Genomic DNA, 23799 nt, shown 5'->3' on the forward strand with positions numbered 1-23799 from the left:
TCTTGCCCACATGTCTGACCTTGGCTTGCTGCATTGTTCCAGTGAAGTTCAACGCAAACTGGAAGAACAGCACCTCATCTTCCAACTAGGCACTTTACAGCCTTCCGGACTGAATATTGAATTCAACAACTTTAGATCTTGAACTCCCTCCTCCATCCCCACCCCTTTTCCGTTTCTTCCCCCTTCCTTTTGTTTTTTTCCAATCATTTATATAGATTTTTCTTTTCCGTCCTATTTCCATTATTTTTAAATCTTTTATGCCCTGCTAGTCTTTCCACCCCACCCCCACCAGAGCTGTGCCTTGAGTGCCCTGCCATCCATTATTAATTAGCACATTTGTTTAGATAATATCACCACCTTCAACACCTCTTTGTTCCTTTGTCTGTGACATCTTTTGATTATCTGCTCCTATCACTGCTTGCTTGTCCCTACAACCACACCACCCCCCCACTTCTCTACCCCCCCCCCCCCCCCCCCCCCCCCCCGCCTCCCCCTTAAACCAGCTTATATTTCACCCCTCTCCTAATATTCACTCAGTTCTGTTGAAGGGTCATGAGGACTTGAAACGTCAACTCTTTTCTTCTCCACTGATGCTTCCAGACCTGCTGAGTTTTTCCAGGTAATTCTGTTTTTATCTTTTAATTAAAGTTGGGCATGCATTTTTTTTAAATTCATTCACGGAATGTGGGCTTCGCTGGCTGGGTCAGCATGTATTGCCCATTCCTAGTTGCCCTTGAGAAGGTGGTGGTGAGCTGCCTTCTTGAACTGCTGCAGGCCATGTGGTGTAGGTACACCCACAGTGCTGTTAGGGAGGGAGTTCCAGGATTTTGACAGTGACAGTGAAGGGACGGTGATATACTTCCAAGCCAGGATGGTGAGTGGAACCTCCATGCGGTGGTGTTCCCATGGGATGAATCTTTCATCCCGTGGCCGTGTCCACACCGACCTGAATGGGAATAAGATAGTGCGCGATGACTTCGGCCCGGCATCCCGACATCATCACGCACTCGCGTGATATTTCGCTCAGCAAGCGTGCATGGCTGGAGTAGCAGCGTCTGCCATTAATTAACATGGCCACTTAAGGCCATTAACAATCTAATTGCCTGTGATTTTTCGTTGCTCGTGCGATTTTCTGCTTGTCCCACGGGCAAAACGGGCAGGTGGCCAGCCGACATTTTCACAAACCTCATCCAAGGGCGGGATAAAAAGGTTCACAGCATTGCCAGTGTGAGCAGTGAGCAGATTTGGAGATAGTTTGCAGCTGGTTGCCTATTGGCACTTGGCAGCTTCATCTCTGTTTGGGGCTTCATTCTTAGCATTTCCAGACATCGTTTCAGGGCTCATTGCTGTCTGCCAGACCCCTGAAGGATTCAGACTACGTTGACCCTTCCAGGTATCCGACAGCCTTCCTTTACCCTGGTAATGGCGCTTGTGGTCTCCACTGGAGGCACCTCCTTTGAGGAGGAAGAGAGGGGCAGAAAGGAGAGGAGGCCAGGTGTCCCAGTGCAGCTTGCAGAGGTGCAACCTATGGGAGGAGAGGTGCAAGCACAAGGGGTGTAGGGCCAGCAGGTAGTCCAAGGTGGAAGGGGCCTCAGAAGATACCACTATCCTGCTGCTCGGGTTCACAGGCGATGATGCACCTACCTCAACATGTCTGAGGTGCAATGCCGAAAGAGGCTCCGCCTCCCAAGGGAGACCATAATCTCCATTTGCCAGATGATTGGGCCTGAAATCAGCTCTGACTTTATGGGTGGACACCCCATGCCAGTGGCTCTGAAGGTAACAGTGGCCCTCAACCTCTATGCCTCTGGCTCTTTCCAGGTCTCAGTGGGTGATCTGTGTGGAGTGTCCCAATCAGCTGTCCATAGTTGTGTCAAACTGGTGACAGAAGCTCTGTTCAGACGGGTACTGACTTTTATTCTTTACCATACGGACAAAGCCAGCCACGCTGAGTGAGCCAGAGGCTTTGCAGCAATTGCTGGGTTCCCCTGTGTCCAGAGTGCCATCAACTGCACACATGTGGCCATCAAGGTGCCAGCCTTCGTCAACAGGAAGGGATTCCACCCCATGAACATGCAAATAGTTTGTGACCATAGGATGCAGATTTTGCAAGTCTATGCAAGGTACCCAGGCAGCTCCCATGACACGTATATCCTCAGGCACTCCCAGATGCCGAGGCTGTTCAGTGCTCCAGCTTGACTGGATGGATGGCTGCTGGGTGACAAGGGCTATCCTCTCAAAAGGTGGCTTATGATGCCTCTCCGCCACCCAAGAACAGAGGCAGAGAAGAGTTACAATATGAGTGATGGCTCCACAAGGGCGGTGGTAGAGAGGACCATAGTTCTTCTCAAGATGCACTTCCGAATCCTGGACCGTTCATGAGGAGTACTACAGTACCCCCCCGCCCCAGAGCGGGTCTCACTGATCATGGTTGCACATTGCACTCTCTTACAATCTGGCACTGGCAAGTGGGTCCCACTGGATGATGGGGATCTTGACGCAGCTGCACAGGCCACAGATGATGAGTCCAGTGGTGAATCCAAAGAGGAGCACCGTGAGGAGAATGCTGAGGGCATGGAGCCAGACCTCAGTAATCTCCAAGGAGGCAGGGGCACCAGGGTAGCCTTGATCCAATGGTTTTTCAGCTAGGCTACCAAAGATCAGTTTCAAATGCATGCCAGGGCTGCCTCTTCCATCCTGGATAGGAAACATTCATTTGAACAGAAAGAACACTCAGCACCTGTGCAATAAAGTTCAGAGCCACGTGTACATATTGGCGTACCCTGCACCAATAAAATAAAAAGGTGAAGCATACTCAGGCTATGATGGCAAAAACAAAATTTATATCATTTTAACAATTATAGATTATGTGCATAAGCTTCTCTTGTCTTAATTCCCAGATCAGTATATATTAATTAAACATCAGTGAACATAAAACTCACCTGTGACCTGTCCCTTTTGTGCTCATGGTGCCTTTAACTTACGCTTGCAAGTGCTAGGTGCTCCGTCCTCACCGGCACCAGCATTGGAGACAACCTGCTGACCCTGCTGCCTTGTCAGCCTTGATAACCTTGGTGGTCATCTTCTGGCCAGTGGAGGCTGTGCTCTCCCCAACTGGGAGGGAGTGGCCAGTGCCACGGCAGGCATCCCCCCAGTCGCTGCAGCCTCATCAGATGCCATGGTCACTGGCAGAGGGGCGGAGGAGCTACTGCCATCATCCAGAGCGCCCTGAGAGGAGCCCGCTGAGACGGCAGGCAGCTTGTGCGCCAACGTGAGGTTGCTATGGGCCTCCCTGCTTGCCATTGATGGACAGGCACCTAACTGGGATACTGCCTCATCCATCTCCCACACTGACACTGAACACCTGAGGGTTTGCAGATCCGAGCGCAACCCCAGGAACCCTTCATTCTGTCCCTGGACCAGCCTCTCAATAAGAGTCGCCACTCTCTCAACGGAGGAGGCAGTGTACTCGCCCCCATGATGGTCAACGCTGTGCTCATGCTCTGCATGGACTTCTCCATCATGGAGACCATGGCACGCATACCCTCATGGATCTCCGCCAGATCCTCTCGCACATCTCGCTCAACATCCAGCATCTGCTACCTAATGGACAACTCCAGAGGCTCACAATCAGCCACCAACTGAGCAGTGCCCTGGTCTCCAGCAGTCCTCTGACTGCCAGCGCCCTGGGCACTCTCTGCCTCCACCTACACCTCAAGCGAGTGTGGTGCCCACACCAATGTGTACTGAGATACGAGCTGCCGATCTAATGCCCATGAAAGTGCTGGTATCTGTGCTGGTGCCTGCTTTAGAGAGCGGATGTGACACAGATGACAATGATGCCCACTGGTCCTCCAACGTCAGTGGCCCTTTGGGGTCTCAGATGCCAAATGCCTGCTGGCAAACCTAAAAAGGAGAAGAAGGACATTTCATTAGTTTGTCATCACACTGTCACTGTGCATGCCAGGCACCCTAGTGAGACAGTGAAGATCTACATCATGGTGCCATCATCTTTCAGGTTCGAGGCTCACATCCATGAGGAGACTGCACTAGAATGGTTGCACAATCCAAAAGTCTCCCCTCTGTGCACTGTGCTCTTACGTTCGTCTGGCACCCCCACCTCTCCACGCCTCGTTGCACAGGGAGCGTGCTGGCTCTCGAGCTCCAGGACATCTTGCTCGAACTGGGAGAACATCACCAGGTTGGGTGGGCCTCCGTCTGTACATGCCCTCTCGGCTTGGTTATGGTTTGTCTTCTCCTGAAAGGACAGAGAAGCATTGATTAATCCACTCTCTACCTGCAGCACCATTGCAGCCTGGCCAACTCCAGCTGAGGAACACCTCACAGGGCACATCAGAGTTGTGAACCTCAAGCCGCAAGGCACTCAGTCCAAGCAGCCAGGGCTCACTCAATCCCTTGGCCAACTCTGACTTGATTGACAATTGGAACTCAGACTCTAACACTCCTGAGGTCCATGGGGGAGAGCCACACCTTAATGCTTCTGCACACTAACCCATGCCAATATGGTACTCATCCTTCTTAAGTGCAGTGGGTCATTGAAGCGCTTCCGGCACTGCACCCATGTGTGCCGCACAACGTCATGGCTGCTCACCGGGCTGCAACCTCCTCCCGTGCCCTCTTGGTGAGGTGCAGCCTCCTCCTCCCATCTCTCAAGACAAGGGTGTCCCTCCTGGCAGCCACCTCCTCCAGCAAGATCACGAGGCATTAATCCGAAAAGCGGGGGCTGAATGCATACCCGACCTGCCCACCTGCCTGGTGTTTGCTGCTGTACTTGAGTGCATCTTCAAAACGGCAGCCAGACGTCCTTCCCTGGTAGCCTTTCTGGAGCTGCTTAGGCCTTCTTTATACCGGCCACCAGGTCACCATTGGGCCCGGCGGCAAACAGGCCCTTCGGCCCTTCACGTCCAGTGATGAGCCACGTTTCACACTGGGTGGGTCTTAATTATCCCACCAGCGTTAAATTGTGGCGGGTGCTGATGGTGAGTGGTGGCCGGTTTTGCAGCCGCTCCCAAGCCCACCCGACAATGGCAAAATCCAGCTCTATATGTCTACTGCCCTAGATGTTAGTTTCTGCAGTGCATCTTTAGATGGTACACACTGCTGCCACTGTGTGTCGGTGGTGGAGTGAATGTTTGTGGATGTGGTGCCAATCAAGCGGCTGCTTTGTCCTGGATGGTGTCAAGCTTCTTGAGTATTGTTGAAGCTGCACTCATCCAGGCAAGGGGAGAGATATTCTATCACACTCCTAATTTGTGCCTTTTAGATGGTGGACAGGCTTTGGGGAGTCAGGAGGTGAGTTACTTGTCACAGGATTCCTCACCTCTGACCTGCTCTTGTAGCCACAGTATTTATATGGCTAGTCTAGTTCAGCTTTTGGTCAATGGTAACCCCCAGGATGTTGATAGTGGGGGATTTAGCCCATTGAATGTCATGGGATGATGGTTAGATTCTCTCTTGTTAGAGATGGTCATTGCCTGGCACTTGTGTGGCATGAATATTACTTACCATGTGTCAGCACAAGCCTGGATGTTTTCCACGCTTTGGAGATGGACTGCTTCAGTATCTGAGTAGTTGCGAATGGTGCTGAACATTGTGCAATCATCAGTGAACATCCCCACTTCTGACCTTATGACAGAAGTAAGGTTATTGATGAAGCAGCTGAAGATGGTTGGGCCAAGGACACTACCCTGAGGAACTCCAGCAGTGATGTCCTGGAGCTGAGATGGCTAACCTCCAATGACCACAACTATCTTCCTTTCTGCTAGGTATGACTCTAACCTGCGGAGAGTTTTCCCTGTTATTCTCATTGATTCCAGTTTTGCTAGGGCTCTTTGGTGCCACACTCAGTCAAATGCGGCCTTGATGTCAAGGGCAGTCACTCTCACCTCACGTTGGGAGTTCAGCTCTTTTGTCCGTGTTTGAACCAAGGCTGTAATGAGGTCAGGAACTGAGTGGCCCTGGTGGAACCCAAACTGGGCGTCAGTGATCAGGTTATTGCTAAGCAAGTGCCACTTGATAGCACTGTTAATGACCTCTTTCTTCACTTTACTGATGATGGAGAATAGACTGATGAGGCGGCAATTGGCTGGGCTAGATTTTTCCTGCTATTTGTGTACAGGACATACCTGGGCAATTTTCCACATTGCTGTAAGGGGACAGTTTATACACATAGTATTAAGATCCCAACTTAGGCCTGAATTTTCTGACCCCATTGGCGCCAGGTGTCATGATGGGCAGGGGATAGGGGGGGAAACAATAATGCACAAAGGCCAAAAATTGGTTTCACACCGTCATGAACCAGTTTGCAATCGTTCTCTCCACCCATCAATGGCGGTCAGGTTTCCCGCCACCACACGTGAGGAACCTAATTCCAATACTTTAACATCTCATTAAGAGCCCTGCTCGCTTGAATCATCCTCCCACAGTAAATTTGCCACCCACATTGGCGTGACTTCAGAACAGCGTGCTTCACGACTGCCATTCAAAGGCATGCACCTGAGGTGACCTGAACTCGAAGGGAACTTGGAGGTGAGTGCACGCAGCCTTGCACAGTGCTCACAAGCATCGCCCGTGGGACATCAAGAAAGAGGCGGCATGCATTCACAGGGGGCGCAGACAAGTTGCTTCTTCCTGGTGGTGCCGGGGCAAGGGCTCTAGGCCGGGGATGGGTGACAGTTGGGGGGTGGGGGGCGCGAGGCAGCACAGACTGAAATAAGTACTCACGCACATGCCGGCAGTGTCGGGGGGCAAGGCAGCACAGACTGAAGGAAGTACTCAAGCACGTGCCGGGGCTGGGGTGTGTGGGGGGTGGTGGGAGGGGGAGCGGTGGTGAGAAAAGCGGCCACACACCTGGAAAAGCTTGTCAAAGGTGAGCATTCTTCCGCAGCTGCAGCTGAGATGGTTCAGCAGCAGATCCATTGACATGCTTGGAGTCAGGCCTCTGAAGCTTTTCTGTCCACTCAAGCAACACAAAAGCATGAAAGTGCCACCAAATGGTCCAGAACCTTTCACCCCTCAGACGCAGACTGCAAATTAATGTCCATTTTAGGGGGCCGCAGAGCAATTGGCTGACTGGGCAAGTTGTAGAATCCCCTTGCAAAAGGCAGCCATAGCGCTGCCATTGGCAGAGGCACTTACATCCCCTTGCAATGTCGTAATTAAAGTTTGGACCAGTATCCATCACGGTTCAAGCTAACAGCACAGCCTTGCATTGTGTGTTAGGAGAATGCCTACACCTGAGCTGAGAGCACGGCATGCAGCCTAGTGACTGAAGCTGCTGCCAATCAGTCAAGTGGAATGGGACAGAGGTGAGGGGTGGTTTCGGACAGCTACTGAGCGCACAATAAACTGGCAATCCTAGTGGTGACCATCACTCTCCTGCATTCGTGAAGGCACCTTCAGACTTAACCAAGAGAGGTTCTTGGGTCACCTATGCTGCCCACGCATCTCCCTCTTTGATCCTGAAGGAGGAAAACATCAAGATCATGGAGCCTGGTGATTCAGCAATATGCCTCATGGCTTACAGGGAGAAGAGAAGAAGAAGAGAGCAGGGGAGGCGCCTGGCTCGGCAAAGGGAGGAGCACCTCCTCAAGCTGAAGGGGCACACGCAGCTGAAGATCCATAGTGAGCCATCGCTCATAGATGCCTTGCTAGACCCAGGGTCTACAGACATTCCTGCAGATGACTGAGAACCTAGGGAACTAACTGGTCACATATGCCATCTGCTGCAGGATTTGGTGCCACAGGGACATGGAGGGCATCCACTTCCAGAGCTATGAAAGTGACCGTGGCGCTCAATATTTATGCAAGTAGCTCCTTCCACAGCTCCACAGGTAGCCTACACGGGATCTCACAAGCCTCCACGCACAAGTATATCCAGGAGGTCACAGACACCATCTTCATGAAGGCACAGAAGTTTGTGCATTTTGCCCTGGGTCAAGAAAGTAAGGAAGCAAGAGCACTAGGATTTGCACAAATCTCTGGTTTTTCACTGACTCAGGGTGTCATTGACTGCACTCACGTGATGCTTAGACCTCCATGACAACAAGCAGTCAACTACATCAACCGTCAAACTCACTGAATGTTCTGCTGGTGTGCAACCACAACAAACACATCCTACAGGTCTGTACACGATTCCTAGGTTTTGTCCAACAACTCCCACATCCTAAGCAGTTCTCAGACCCCTGACACCTTCCAGGGTTTGGAGAGGCTACAGGATTGGCTCTTCTGGGACAAGGGCTACCCACAAAGGACATGGCTAATGACGCCAGTGCAGCAGCTTCGCAGAGCGATGGCATAACAAGGCTTATACCGCGATCTGGACTTTGGTGGAGCAAACAATAGGCATTTTGAAAATGAGATTCCTGTGCCTCGACAAGTCTGGTGGAGCAATGCAGTAGAGCCCCCAGAGCGAGTTGCACGTCATTGTCGTTTGCTCTGCGCTCCAAAACCAGGCGCTGCAACGGTGGGAGGACCTGGCTGAGGCGGAAATGGAGGAGCTACATGTCTCCTTGATGAGGAGGACATCGAAGGGGATGGCGATGATGAGATCCTCCAAGGTGACGATACTGGCGATGAGGCCTTTGCACTGGCCAGGCAAGACAGACATGCTCGGGAGGCCCTCATAGCTGCAAGATTTGTGGAGGATGATGACGAGATGCAGTGAGGACAGCCCTAATATCCTTACCTTGCATCTATGATTGTTTGACTCCTGTGTGGCTGATGGCAGCACACATATCCTCAGTGATCAGGCTCATGTCATGGAGATGCAGCGGAGGCCCTAATAGTCGCTAGATTCCAGGAAGATGATGACGACTTGCAGTGAGGACACTCCATAGATCATCAGCTAGCCTCTGTGAATGTCTGGCTCCTGCCTGGCTGAGGGCTGCTCACTTGCACTGTGTGATCAGGTTCATATTTTAGAGACACAGCCGTGAAACTTTGAATGCACCTGATCCTTTGTCAACCTTCAGCACCTGACCGCTTCAGGAGTACAGCGTCACTGGTCACAGACGTTGAAGAGATGGGGCCCAGCCCCACCTGAAAGGTGCTGAGAGCACACAGAGAGAATCACGGAACACTGTGATGCCTGTCCACAACATTCTGGCAACAATAGAGCATAGGGTCATAGAAATACACAGCACAGAAGGAGGTCCATTGTATCTATGCTGATCAAAAAAGTGCCATCCAGCCAAATCCCACTTTCCAGTGCCTGATACATAGCCCTGTAGGTTGAGGCATTTGAAGTGCATATCCATATATTTTATGAAAGCAATTCAACCCCCACACAAACTCCATTCTCTCGTTACTGACTTCATGCCCCTCTCTGGCAACTATCTGAGGCTGAGCAGACTGTTTGCAACTTTGGTGTCAAATCTGACATATAAATACAGTGGCTACAAGAGCAGGTCAAAGGCTAGGAATCCTACGACGATTAACTCACCTCCTGACTCCCCAAAGCCTGTCTACGAGGCAAAAGTCAGGACTGTGATGGATTACTTTCCACTTGCCTAGATGAGTGCAGCTCCCACAACACTCAAGAAGCTTGACACCATCCAGGACAAAGCAGCCCGCTTGATTGGCACCACTTCCACAAACATTCATTCTCTCCACCACCGACGCGCAATAGCAGCAGTGTGTACCATCTACAAGATGCACTGCAGGAATTCACCAAGGCTCCTTTGACAGCACCGTCCAAATCCACGATTGCTGCCATCTAGAAGGAAAGGGGCAGCAGATGGATGGGAACACCACCAGCTGGAAGTTCCCTTCCAAGTCACTCACCATCCTGACTTGAAAATATATCGCCATTCCTTCACTTGTCGCTGGGTCAAAATCCTGGAACTTCCTTCCTAACAGCACTGTGTGTGTACCTACACCACATGGACTGCAGCGGTTCATGAAGGCAGCTCACCACCACCTTCTCAAGGGCAACTAGGGATGAGCAATAAATGCTGGCCCAGCCAGCGAAGCCCACATCCCATGAATGAATTTTTAAAAAATGCATGGGCGTTGAGTGGTGCCATGGACGGGATGAGGACACGATCCACAGATGATGGTGTGTGTGAGAGTGAATGGTAATGTCCCTTGAATTGGCAGTGAGTGATATCCTTGTGGATGTGTGATGGTTTTGTGAGTTGAGAGTGATGTGACTTACCCTGGTGGAACGGAGGAGATTTTTCATCCTCTTTTTTAGGGTATTGGCGCTGACCATGTCTGCCACCGCCTCCTATGTTGGATTGGTGACCTTGCTTGCTGGTCTTCACCCAGAGCAGGGGTAGAGGACTTCACAGTGGGCTCCCACTGTGCACAGTAGGCGAGAGAAAGCTAAATTTGGGGACAACGTGTTTCCTCCCCTTGGCAACCATGTCTTTCCAGCAGCTTTCAATCCTTTAGAAAGTGCTAGGTCTGTGCAGGGGTGCCCTTTAACTATGGCACCCGGATTATTGAAGGCCTGAAGTGATGATGGGTGGACGAATCAGAGGTAACCCTGCCAACGATCCGGAGTGTTTCCAGTGCATGCATTATTAATGAGGCGGGACGCGGCGGGAATGGGATGACTTGGCACGAAAACCTGCCATTGCGGCCAGCAGATAAAACAACTTTTCTCACGCCCGCAACCACACTTAGTGCAAATCAGCCATGATTCCGTCCTTTGAGTCTTCTTGGTTCACAGAGTGCCTCGTAACAGGCCATTTGTGCAACTTTTAATTTGTGAGAGTGAAGAGTGTGCTGGTGCCCATAGGAGAAAATGTAGAATGATCAGAATATTCATCTGCTCGATCTAGATCATTGATCTTCTTGGGGAAGTAGCTTGCAGTCCTGTGGGCGAGAGAGGTTGCACTCGACACCTTTTATTGCCTCTCTTCAGATGGCACAAGATACTTTTTTTTGGGAGTCTTTTTCCCACTGGCACTCAACCGTCTGTTTCGCCTCTATTCACTGAAGTAAGTCCAGCTGCTTCTTTGGCAGGCATTCTTGAAAAGTGGGACAACTCATGAAGCACCCAATCAATTGACCTGCCAATGAACTGAATAAGGCAAGCACTTTCATACTTATCTATTACTCCTTCAACTGGTTGCTGCAATTGTTAATCTGAACTGGCGTTTAAAGACTGCACTTGAATTTCCAAACACACTAATCCCATTTTACACAGGAGTTAGACCGGTGATTCCTCCAATGAAAATGCACACATTTATCAACTTCTCATGATTATTGAATCGGATTTAGTTGTTATTTCCTCCAGTATTGATTAGACCGCTGATTTTCTCTGCTGGGGTTCACACCTGAAGAATCACTAAGAAATACCAGAAACTGGCATGATCATTGGGAGCCCGGGACTTTAAACCCAAAATTGAATAGCAAACTGTACTACTTGTTTTAAATGTAGACCCTTAAGTGATTTGTCCCCATGTCACATTATGACGAGTCACGTGTCCTTGGAATGATCAGGTGGATGAGATGCTAGAAAGCTGTCACCGTCAACTGCCATACCTTCAGGCGAGAGCATTGGAAAAATAAAAGTTGTAACCAGATGTGCAAGAATACAAATCGACAGGCATGGCTTTAATTATAAAGGCAAAATACTGCGGATGCTGGAAACCTGAAACAAAAACAAAGAGTGCTGGAACAACTCAGCAGCTCTGACAGCATCTGTGGAGAGAAAGACAGAGTTAACATTTCGCGTCCGTATGACTCTTCTTCAGAGCTCAGACTAGTTATTGTGTGTCTTTAACTATAGTTTATCTCTCTTTCACTCCTTGACTGTAAATTTCACTCTTGCCACCTGTTCCTCTTTGTTTCTGTGTAACTCCACGACTACTCGAATGAGAACTATTCTGGAAAAACCTACCAATGTATTGACATATTTATAGAAAATGCTGGAAAAACTCAGCAAGTCTGGCAGTGTCTGTGGAGAGAGAAACAGGGTTAACATTTTGAGTCCAAATCCAAGCTCTGAATAAGAGACATACGGACTCAAAACATTAACTCTATTCCTCTCTCCACAGATGCTGTCAGACCGGCTGAGCTTTTTCAGCACCTTCTGTTTTTATTTCAGATTTCCAGCATCTACAGTATTTTGATTTCATACTATATTGACATATTTATTTCATCTCACACAAGGCCAGCTTCCGGCATCACCACGATCAAAGGGCTATACAACAGAGGATCATCACTATATTCAACTACAAGCTGACCATCCAGCGTTGAGGTACTGCCAATCATAATTCTGTGAATAGATAAAAAGGAGTACAGCTGATGACACTAAGTTCAATAGAACAATAAACATAAGTGATAATAGAAAGTTGTGAAATGATATAGGTAGATTAAGTGAGTGGGCCAGGGTATTTTCTAGATAGTGGGAAGCTAGGAACCGAGGGTGAGCAGAGAGATTTAGGGGTCCATGTACAGAATCACTGAAAGCTGGTGGATATGCCTAAAAATACTTAAAAAGGGTAGTGGAATATTTACCTTTATCTTGAGAGGGCTGGAATAGGATGGAGCATAAAGCTAGAGGAGAAGAACAAGGATTTGAAAATGAAGATAAGGAATGCATTCTGTGCTGTGGAGAAAGGGTCGCCAGTAGTGCAGGGTGGTGGCAATGTGCCAGTACTGTGTGTAGGTGAGGCTGTAGGCTTTAGCATGTTGCTTGTGGAGTTTGCCTACTTGCAGGGCCTGGAACAAGGAGAGGATTAAATGTAACTGCAGGGTAATGATGAGTTCTAGGACTTTAACAAGAAAGGAAATATGGAGGTGAGGCAATGATTGGAAACTGTGGCAACTCAATCTCTTCACCATGTCTAATTGACCTCACAACCACCTCTGTGCTGTAAAACTGTGCATCTGACATTGCCATGGCTGGATCAGAATTTCTTACCAGTGAATGGTGCGATAATTGAAGCCTTTTATATTGACTCCATCAACTCTGATGTTAAAAGTATAATGCACCAAATCCAACCAAGCCGCTACCATAGAAACATAGAAAATAGGAGCAGGAGTAGGTCATTTGGCTCTTCAAGCCTGCTCTGCCATTCATTATGATGATGGCTGATCCTCTATCTCAACGCCATACTCCCGCGCTCTTCCCATGCCCCTTGATGCCTTTAGAGTTGAGAAACCTATCTTTTCCTTCTTAAATATACTCAGTGAAATGGCCTCCACTGCCTCCTGTGGCAGAGAATTCCATAGGTTTACCACCCTCTGAGTGAAGAAGTTTCTCCTCACCTTAGTCCTAAATGGTCTACCTTCTATCCTGAGACTGTGACCCTATGTTCTAGACCCCTCAGCAAGAGGAAATATCATTCCTGCATCCAGTCTGTCAAACCCTGTCAGAATTTTATATATTTCAATGACATCCCCTCTCGCTCTTCTAAACTCCAGTGAATACAGGCCTAGTCGGCCCAATCTCTCTTCATACGACAATCCTGCCATCCCAGGAATCAGTCTGATAAACCTTCACTGCACTTCCTTTGTGGCAACTATATATATCCTTTCTTAGGTAAGAAGACCAAAACTGCACTCATTACACCAGGTGTGGTTTCATCAAGGCTCTGTACAGCTGTAGTAAGACATTCTTGTCCCTGTACTCAAGTCCTTTCGCAATGAAGGCCAACACACCATTTGCCTTCTTAACTGCTCGCTGCACCTGCATGCTTGCTTTCAGTGATTGGTGTGCAAGGACACCCAAGTCCCTTGTACATCAACATTTCCCAATCTATCACCAAATTAAATAATACCCTACCATTCTGTTTTTCCTCCCAAAGTGGATAACTTCACACTTAGTTTCATGTCATCAGTAAACTTGGAAATATTACATTTTGTTGCCTCATTCAAATAATTGACATTTATTGTGAACAGCTGGGGCCCAAGCACTGATCCCTGCAGTACCCGTTAGTCACCGTCTGCCACTCTGAAAAAGACCTATTTATTCCTACTCTCTGTTTCTTGTCTGCTAACCAATTCTCAATCCCTGCCAATATATTACCCCCAATCCCATGTGCTTTAATTTTACGCACTAACCTCTTATGTGAGACTTTGTCAAAAGCTTTCTGAAAATCCAAATATACCACATCCATTGGTTCTCCCTTATCTATGCTGCTAGTTAATCCAAAAAGAACTCCAGTAGGTCAAATATGATTTCCCTTTCATAAATCCATGTTGACTTTGCCTAATCCCGTTGATATTTTCTTAGTGTCCTGATATCATATCCTTTATAATAGATTCTAGCATTTTCCCTACTGCTGAGGTAATGTGCTGTTTTCTCCTTCCCTCCTTTATTAAATAGCGGGGTTACATTTGCCACCATCCAATCTGCTGGGACTTTTCCAGAATCTACATAATTTTGGAAAATGACAACCAACACATCCATTATTTCCATGGCCACCTCCCTTAGTACCCTGGGAGGTAGATTATCAAGCCCTGGGGATTTATCGGCTTTCAGTTCCATTAATTTCTCCAGCACTACTGTTTTAGTAATACTAATTTCCTCCAATTTCTCCTTCAAACTGGACCTTTGATTCCCTAGTATTTCTGTGAAGTTATTTGTGTCTTCCTCCGTGAAGACAGAACTAAAGTAGTTCTTTAATTGCTCTGCCATTTCCTCATTTTCCATGAAAAATTCTCCTGTTTCAAACTGTAAGGGGCCTATATTTGTCTTTACTAATCTTTTTCTTTTACATACTTATAGAAGATTTTACAGTCTGCTTTTATGTTCCTTTTTTTAATGTACCAAGATCTTTGCTTCCAAGTTTTCAAAATTCTTATCTATATTTTCGTCAACTGAGACTCAAGTTCCACAATGACTTGTTGGTTACCTATCATCAAAGTGTAAATTATCCAAAGCCCGACTTTCATAGCTGGACCAACACTAAGGCCCAGTTGTCCATGTTCTAGCTAACCTATGTTCACTGCTTTATCCCTAAACCGATCAACTTTAAAATAAAAGCAAAATACTGCGGATGCAGATTATCTACGTGAAACGTTAACTGTTTCTCTTTCCACTGATGCTGTCAGATCTGCGTATTTCCAACATGTTCTGTTTCGGTTCACATTTAAAAATCACTCCCCTTCTTACCTTTACTCTCCACCTGCTGGACCATCAGTCATTTTGGATCCATATTCCTGAAAGTAATCAAAAATATCTCCACTTTTTACATCTTTCCCCTCCTCAAAAGTCAGCTCAAACCTACTGTTTGCCTATGCCCTTGGCAAACCTCCCCTAGTTTTCCTTTCACTTCACAAGGTTTATTTTCACCTCTTCGAAATGAACTGAGGTATGTATTTTATTAGGGGTGCACAACCACGCAAGTACTTTTTATGCCTGACACACTGCCTGGCTGTATGCATTCCCTGGTGACATATTGCCTGACTGTGGGTTGCCTGATGGTTGCGTGTTTCCTGGTTGCATGTTCCTAACTGTGTGCGTTGCCTGGTGACGCGCATTGCCTGACTACACGGGTTGCGTGACTGTCCCTGGCTGTGCATGTGCAAGGAATGGATTGGGCAGTTTGGTTGCACTCCCTGTGATTCAGAGAAATGGAATCCACCAGCACAACCTTGTATGCTTTGTTCTGTGCTAGCACAAGTGTCTGCTACCACATGACAGAAAAGTTCCACAGATAGCGTAACTGTTTTGAAAAAGAGTCCCAGTCTGAAAGATAATTGTTTGTTACACAATAAACAATTTTGGTAAATTCACTATGGATTCCAGGAAAGTAACTTAATTCAGAGCTGTGACTCAGCTGCTGAAGTATGAAACTTTGGCTACGTCTCGTCAACTTAATGGCTGCATGGAAGCAGTAGGATTTTCGAGGGATGTAACCTTCATCCCCTACCCCCCTCCTTTTTGGACAAGTGAGCTATTATGAATAAAGCTTGGCTATATTATTATGATACAAGCAGAGAACTGCAAAACCTCTGCGATGAAATTAGTATCTTTATTGTAACAACACTTATTTAAATCCCCAACCCAGCCTTCCCATGCCATTCCCCTCAAGCCATACCTATTCTATTCCTTTCCCTCTTATATGATCCCAGTCCCATTCCCCATCTCATATTTTCTTCCGAGCTTCTCTCCTGTGCCGTCCCCGTTCCCCCACCCATGCCATTCCACCCCCCCACCATGCCATTCCACCCTCCCCAGTCCCATGCTGATTCCCCTTCCCTGTCATCATTAACACACTAGCAATCAAGGTCAGAGATGGATGTGAGCACTGGACCGGAGCTCAGTAAGTAAGTCTGGGAGCAGCAAAGACCGGGAGCCAGTAGGGAGGCTAGGGAACAGCGGGGGTCAGGGGCCTGTAAAATAGGCCTGGAGCCAGGAGGCCAGGGGTCTGGTCTCCTTATTTAAGGAAAGGTGTAAATGTGTTAGAAGCAGTTCAGAAAAGGTTTGCAAGACGAGTACCAGGAATGGGCGGGTTGTCTTATGAGAAAAGGTTGGACAGGTTATGTAATAGATGGGAAGGCAAGTGGTGAAGGTGACACAAAGAGGGATATACAGAGGGATATAGACAAGTTAAGTGAGTGGGCAGAAACTTGGCAGATGGAATGTAATATGGGAAAATGTGAGGTTAAGCACTTTGGCAGGAAGAATAGAGCTGAATATTATTTAAATGGAGAAAGACTGCAGAAGGCTGCAGCACAGAGGGATTTGGGAATCCTTGTCCATGAATCCCAAAAAGCTAACTTACAAATTCAACCGGTAATAGGGAAGGCAAATGGCCTCTACTTTAATGCCAGGAGTATTACAAGTAAATCGGATGAGTTAAGGGTGAGGATTGACATGTGGAATTGTGATATAGTAACCAGCACTGAGACGTGGTTGAGGGAGGGGCAGGATTGGCAGCTTAACATTCCGGGATATAGAATCTTCAGGCGAACAGGGGAGTGGGTAAAAGGGGAGGAGGCATTGCATTATTAGTTAAAGAGTCAGTTACTGCCGTAAGGAGAGATGATATTTTGGAGGGGGCATCAAATGAAGCTTTGTGGGTAGAGCTTAGGAATAAAAAAGGGGCAGCCACATTATTAGGTGTTTATTATAGAACCCCAAATAGTCAGAGGGAAATTGAGGAGCAAAAATGTGCACACTTTGCAGAGGTGTGTAAAAACAAAAATAATAGGGTAATTATTTTTGGTGATTTCAACTATCCCAACATAAATTGAGATAGACATAGTGTTAAGGGCTTGGATGGAGTGGATTTCTTAAAATATGTACAGGAGAACTTTTTAGGTCAATATGTAGAGGGTCCAACAAGGGACGGCACAGTGCTGGACCTAATTCTGGTGAATGAAGCCAGACAGGTGGCTGAGGTGGCGGTGGGGGAGCATTTTAGTGATAGCGACCATAACATGGTACAATTTAAGCTTGTTATGGACAAAGAAATAGACAAATTGCAAAAAAATGTTTTGGATGGGGGAGAGTGGATTTTAGTAAATTAAGGCAGGATCTGGCCAGGGTAGACTGGTAACAGTTACTTGTGGGGAAATCTATGGAGGAGCAGTGGGGGTCGTTCAAAAAGAAAATAGGGAGAGTACAGGCTCAACATGTTCTCTCTAGGTGATAGGAAGGAGTAATAAGTCCAGAGAACCATGAATGACCAGGGATTTTCAGGATATGATGAGAAGGAAAAGAGAGGCTTTTAGCAGGTACAAGGGAAGCAAATCAGCGGAGGCATTAGTGGAGTACAAAAAGTGCAGGGTGGACCTTAAGAGAGCAAAGAGGGGATATGAGAAAGCTCTGGCTGGTAAAAGTAGGGAAAATCCCAAGATATTCTATATGTGTATCATTGGGAAGAGGAGAACCAGGGAAAGAGTAGGGCCCATTAGGGACCAAGGGGACAATCTATGGGTGGAGCCAGAGGGCATCGGTAGAGTGTTGAATGAATACTTCACATCCGTCTTCACCCAAGAGAATGAGGATGAAGGTATCGACCTCGGGGAGAGTGACCGCGAGATTCTTGAGCAAATTGATATAGGGAATGACAAGGTATTGGAGATGTTGGCAGGCTTAAAAGTGGACAAATCTCCAGGTCCAGATGATTTATGTCCCAGACTGCTGAGGGAGGCAAGGGAAGAGATCGCAGGGGCTCTGACCCAAATTTTTAATTCCTCTCTGCCCATGGGGGAAGTGCCAGAGGACCGGAGAACAGCTAATGTGGTTTCACTATTTTAGAAGGGTTGTAGAGATAAGCCAGGGAACTACAGGCCAGTGGGTCTTATGTCAGTGCTAGGGAAACTATTGGAGAAAGTTCTGAGGGAGAGTATCTATCTCCAGTTGGAGAGGCAAGGTTTGATCAGGGATAGTCAGCATGGCTTTGACAGAGGGAGGTCATGCTTAACAAATTTGATTGAATTTTTTGAGGAGGTGACCAGGTGTGTAAATGAGGGTAGTGCAGTTGATGTAGTTTACATGGACTTCAGCAAAGCCTTTGACAAGGTCCCACATGGGAGACTTATAAAGAAGGCAAATGCACATGGGATACAGGGTAATTTGATAAGGTGGATTCAGAATTGTCTTAGCTGTAGGAGACAGAGGGTGATTACAGAAGGATGCTTTAGTGACTGGAAACCAGTGTCCAGTGGCGTACCACAGGGATCTGTGCTGGGTCCTCTATTATTCGTCATTTATATAAACGACATAGATGACAATGTGGGGGGTAGGATTAGTAAGTTTCCAGATGACACAAAGATTGTCCAGGTGGTTAGCAGTGAGGTTGAGTGTCTTGGGCTACAGGAAGATATAGACGGGTTGGTCAAATGGGCAGATAAGTGGCAGATGGAATTTAACCCTGAAAAGTATGAGGTGATACACTTCGGAAGGAATAATTTGACAAGGAACTTTTCAGTGAACGGCATGACACTAGGAAGTTCTGAGGAACAAAGGAGCCTTGGTGTGTGTGTCCATAGATCTCTGAAGGCAGAGGGGCATGTTAGTGGGGTGGTGAAAAAGACATATGGGACACTTGTCTTTATCAATCAAGGCATTGATTACAAAAGTAGGGAGGTCATGTTGGAGTTGTATAGAAACTTGGTGAGGCCACAGCTGGAGTACAGTGTGCAGTTCTGGTCGTCACACTATAGGAAGGATGTGATTGCACTGGAGGGGGTGCAGAGGAGATTCACCAGGATGTTGCCTGGGATGAAACATTTAAGTTATGAAGAAAGGTTGGATAGACTTGGATAAAAGCTAAAAACTGCGGATGCTGGAAATCCAAAACAAAAACAAAAATACCTGGAAAAACGCAGCAGGTCTGGCAGCATCTGCGGGGAGGAACACAATTAACGTTTCTAGTCCGCATGACTCTTCAACAGTGGGCGACGGACATCAATGCACGCCCGCCCAGCAAAATATCGTGATGGCGCACGGTGATGTCAGGACGCTCACCTGGCGTCACTGCGCACCAATTTGCAGGCAGACGTGAGGGGCCCGCCCCCGCACAACGGAGATTTTCTGCCCATAGTCGGGAAAACAATTACATACAGCAATTTAAAAAATAATGGAATTTTACTGTCATTTTTGTGGATCGACCATTGGGCCTCCTGTTATCCACCATTGTTCATATGTATTTAATCCATTATTAAAAGGAAACATCATAGATATTAGTAGTAAGCACATCTAGAAAAAGAGTGTACTGGAATGGAGATTCCTTAAAATCTACTAAAATGAATGATTGCTCACCAGAACACTGGCCCGAACAAATCCAAGATTTTAAAGCAAATTGTGTGTTTTTTTTGTTTTCTTTGAACGCTCTATTTATTAGTTATAAAAATATTAGAGATGGGAAAAAAGGCTGATTGCACACAAAGCTTTGACTGAACTGGGATTCAGCGCCTTATCCTGTCTTAATTTTTCTCACACCGTCATGAGCCGCCTTCTGAGAGGATAGCCCTTGTCACCCAACAGCCATCCGTCAAGCCGGGCTGGAGCGCTGAAGAGCCCTGGCACCTGGGAGTGTCTGAGGATGTAGACATCGTGGGAGCTGCCTGGGTACCTGGCACAGACTTGTAGAATCAGCATCCTGTGATCACACACTATCTGCACGTTCATGGAGTGGAAGCCCTTCCTGTTGACAAAGGCACCGGGCTCACCTGCTGGCGACTTGATGGCCACATGTGTGCAATCTATTGTACCCTGGACAGAGGGGAAGCCAGCAATCACTACGAAGCCTCTGGCTCACTGTGTCTGGCTTGCCTGGTCCCAACGGAAGTGGATGAAAGTCAATGCACGTCTGAACAGAGCGCCTGTAAGCTACTTGACACAAGTTTGGACAGCCGAACTGGGATTCAGCGCCTTATCCTGTCTTAATTTTTCTTGTTAACCCAGCAAAAAGAAAGCAAAGGGATCAGATTTAAACATAGGATATCCCAGCCTGTTTATTTTCTTCAATTAAAGAGAAACATGCATGGGAGATGCCTTTCACTACTTCCAATCAGTTGTGAAATACAATAGTATTGTTATGTAGGCAAATGTGGCACCCAATTTATGCACAGTTAAGCCCCAACTATCAATGAAATAAAAAGAAACATAATGTAGAATGATCTACAAGAACAATTATTTCTATTTCCTTTGATCTCAACTTGTCCTTCTTGCATGGAGCTATAAAAGTGAAAAAGAGAAACTGTCTCCACTGCCTTGAAGTTCAGTAGCCAGAGGTAATAGAATTAAGTTACTGCAATTGGCAAAGGAACCAGAGGGAAGGTTGAGTTTTTTCACCTAGCCAAAACAAATAAATTTCCTTCGGTCACTGTGCCACTCAGAAATTGGTCAACGGATAGGTATCTGCTAGTCGAATTTCTCTTTTAATTTCTACACAGGTTCTTGGCCCAGTCATGAATAATGTTTGCAGTTTTGTCTTAATTCCCAGTCCAATGAAGGCATCACCTGCATGCACACAGAAAAGCCAACTAAGCCCAGAGGTACGGATCTTGATGGAGGAAAAAGAACAGGCAATGCTGGCTTTTCAGGAAACTATCCAGGTAGGAACACACAAACAGGAGCCCCTCAAGCTACTTCTGCCATTTAATTCGATCATGGTTGTTAGAGTAATGGAGTCATTATTGCGTCATAGAAGGAGACGATTTGGCTCATTGAGTCCACACCAGCTCTCCATAAAGCAATCCAGCCAGTCCCATTCCCCCGCCCTATTCACATAGCCCAGCAAGTTTATTTCCCTCAAGTGCCCATCCAATTTCCTCTTGAAATCGTTGTTCTGTATCTTAACTCCATCTAACCATCCAGGTTCAGCAACCCTTAATACTTTTACCTAACAATCTCAGTTTTAAAATTTTCAGTACACCCTCAGCCTCAACAGGTTTATTTTGAAGGTGGGAGTTCTAAACTTCTACTGACCGTTGTGTAAAGAAGTGTTTTCTGACAATACTTCTGAATGGCAGCCAGCAAAGCCCACATCCCGTGAATGAATTTTTAAAAAATGGTCTAGCTCCAATTTTAAGGTTGTTCTGGATTCCTTCACCAGAGGAAATTGTTTCTCTCCATCTAGCCCATCAATTCCTTTTCAATCATCTTATTAGGTCACCCCTTAATCTTCCATCAAAATACTACAGATGCTGGAAATCTGAAATAACGACAGAAAATGCTGGAAATACTCAGGTGACATCTGTGGAGAGAGAAACAGAGTTAACGTTTCAGGTTGATGACCTTCTGACAGGATTGTTTTCATGTTCGAATGAAAGGTCTACAGCCTGAAACATTACCGCAGTTTCTCTCTCCACAGATGCTGCCTGACCTGCTGAGTATTTCCAACAGTTTCTGGTTTTATTCCGAATCCATTCAACTTGTCCTCATAATTCACCTGGCATTGAATAGATTTAATCCATACAACTTTGTTTTTATTATTATTGCTTCAAGGGATGTGGGTGACTCTGCCAAGGCAGATATTATTGCCCTATCCTGAGAAAGTGGTGTGGACAGCCTTGTTGAACTGCTTTACTCCTTCTTATTGGTAATCATTCTCACAGTTATTTATATCTAATCTGCTTGCCAGAGGACATTTCTTATTCTAATAATAACTGCACTTCAAAAAATTACTCTGTGGGCTGTAAAGTGCTTTGAGGCTACAAACTTAAGTCTTTTTTTTGCTTTATTTTATTAAAAGTCAATCAGATAGTGGACCCTTGTTTATGCCTTTCATTGTTCTGTATCATGCCTCCTCTTCAGTCTTCTCCAGCAGAATTAAGTTCTGGCATCTGAGTCTTTCTTCATCACTGGAAAGAAAGGACTACTTCCAGTTATTTCCCTCCTTTCATGACCACAAGAAATCCTAAAGCGTTTTACAAGATAATGAAGTACTTTTTTTAAAGTGTAGTCACTCTTCTAATGTTGCAGCTGAAGTCCTGGGATCTGGGACGATGTCAATATCATTGTTTTAAATGGAGCCTGGGTATTGTGTTTCAGATACTCCAGGTGAAAGTTCGCCGACTTGAGCACCTTCTGTACCTGAAAAACGTCCGAATTGATGACCTCACACGGCGTGTGCAGCAAGCTGAGCAAAGATAAAAGTGCCTTTCCTCTCACCTCTCATTTCAGCCATGACAAGCATATTAAAGCTTTTTACGGATCAGTGTTTAAAAGGATTAATGATCACAAAAATCTCTTGACATTTACCAACCTGACTGAAAATGTATAGCAGATAGTCAAAGGGAATTATGAACCTGGTCTCAGATGTAGCAGCTAATTTGGGCTGTTGGGCATCACAACCGGACCCCAATCCTTCCTCACCTGACATCAACTTGCATGCATCTTATGGCTTGGTCTACTGGATTGTGACAAGCAATTTTCCACTGTCTAACCCAGTACACGAAACTGTTCATGTAACTTTTTCAGCAACATAGTCAAACTCAGCACATTTAGGATGATGAGCTATGGCCTCACTCTTGTATGGAACCTAGTAATTGTGTCGCATTTTCAGCCCTCATGTCAGCTGCAATAGTGACTCCGATCACAAAATAGACACAGAGGAAGGCCTTTTTTCATCACCTGAAGTAATACCTCCAAAAATGGCCCACAGTGTCCCCATCTTACGCTCTGATTTTTTTCTAAAATGACTTCAGTCTTTTTGCCTTCTGCCTTATCTGGGTGTCTGTTCCAAGCCTTGATCAAATTTTTTAAAGGAAGATTTTCCTGGCACCTGTCCTCAATTCGTTTTCAGCTAATTTGAGTTTGTACCACTTGCCTTAGTGCCACCATTATTTTGAAATCACCTCACGGCTTCAAACTGCGACACAATTTATTTCCTTTGTCACGGCTATGAGGACAGCAGTTTTGGTCACCTCCTTTCAAGGATGAAAAGGTCATGCTTCCCCCAAACTAATATTCCTCCCACAACTAATGTTACCAAGGGGGAGAAAGAAACTCGTCATCCATCTTGTTAGTATTTTGTCGGAGCTCAGTATATTCAAAATGGCTGCCACGTTTGCCTCGAGACACTGCACTCCAAGACATTTATGACACGCAAAGCTCCTTGAGACATTGAGAGGGGAGTGAGCTCAGGATGGCGTTCATTAACTCGGGTTAGCAATGAGCATGATCGTAGTGAATAATTGCCTTTTCTCTTGCATATGCAGGTAGGTGACCAGCAGAACACACTCTGCTTCCTTTATCAAATTAACTGTTTCAGCAAGCCGCAAAGCATTCACAACTTTTATTCACGAGCGTGCTGTGGTCCCATTCACAGCCACAACAGGTGCTTTATTTAACACTTTAATATTGAGTGTCTTGTATACCACCAGTCCACCAGTAGGTCGAATGTTAATTTTAGTAAA

The 23799-nt window shown here is 46.5% G+C and overlaps 1 protein-coding gene across 1 annotated transcript in view; it reads left to right on the forward strand.

Moving 5' to 3' along the window:
- Positions 1–23799, forward strand: part of LOC121290148 (sperm flagellar protein 1-like) — a 115227-nt gene that overhangs the window by 76005 nt on the left and 15423 nt on the right. Inside the window, exons 5-7 of the mRNA XM_041210419.1 lie at positions 12145–12232; positions 20883–20994; positions 22433–23601. Of these exons, the coding sequence (XP_041066353.1) occupies positions 12145–12232; positions 20883–20994; positions 22433–22534 (302 nt within the window). The 3' untranslated portion in view covers positions 22535–23601. The remainder of the gene's footprint in view (positions 1–12144; positions 12233–20882; positions 20995–22432; positions 23602–23799) is intronic.

Source organism: Carcharodon carcharias, chromosome 1 (assembly GCF_017639515.1).
Source record: "Carcharodon carcharias isolate sCarCar2 chromosome 1, sCarCar2.pri, whole genome shotgun sequence".
In the NCBI taxonomy this organism is placed as follows: Eukaryota; Metazoa; Chordata; class Chondrichthyes; order Lamniformes; family Lamnidae; genus Carcharodon; species Carcharodon carcharias.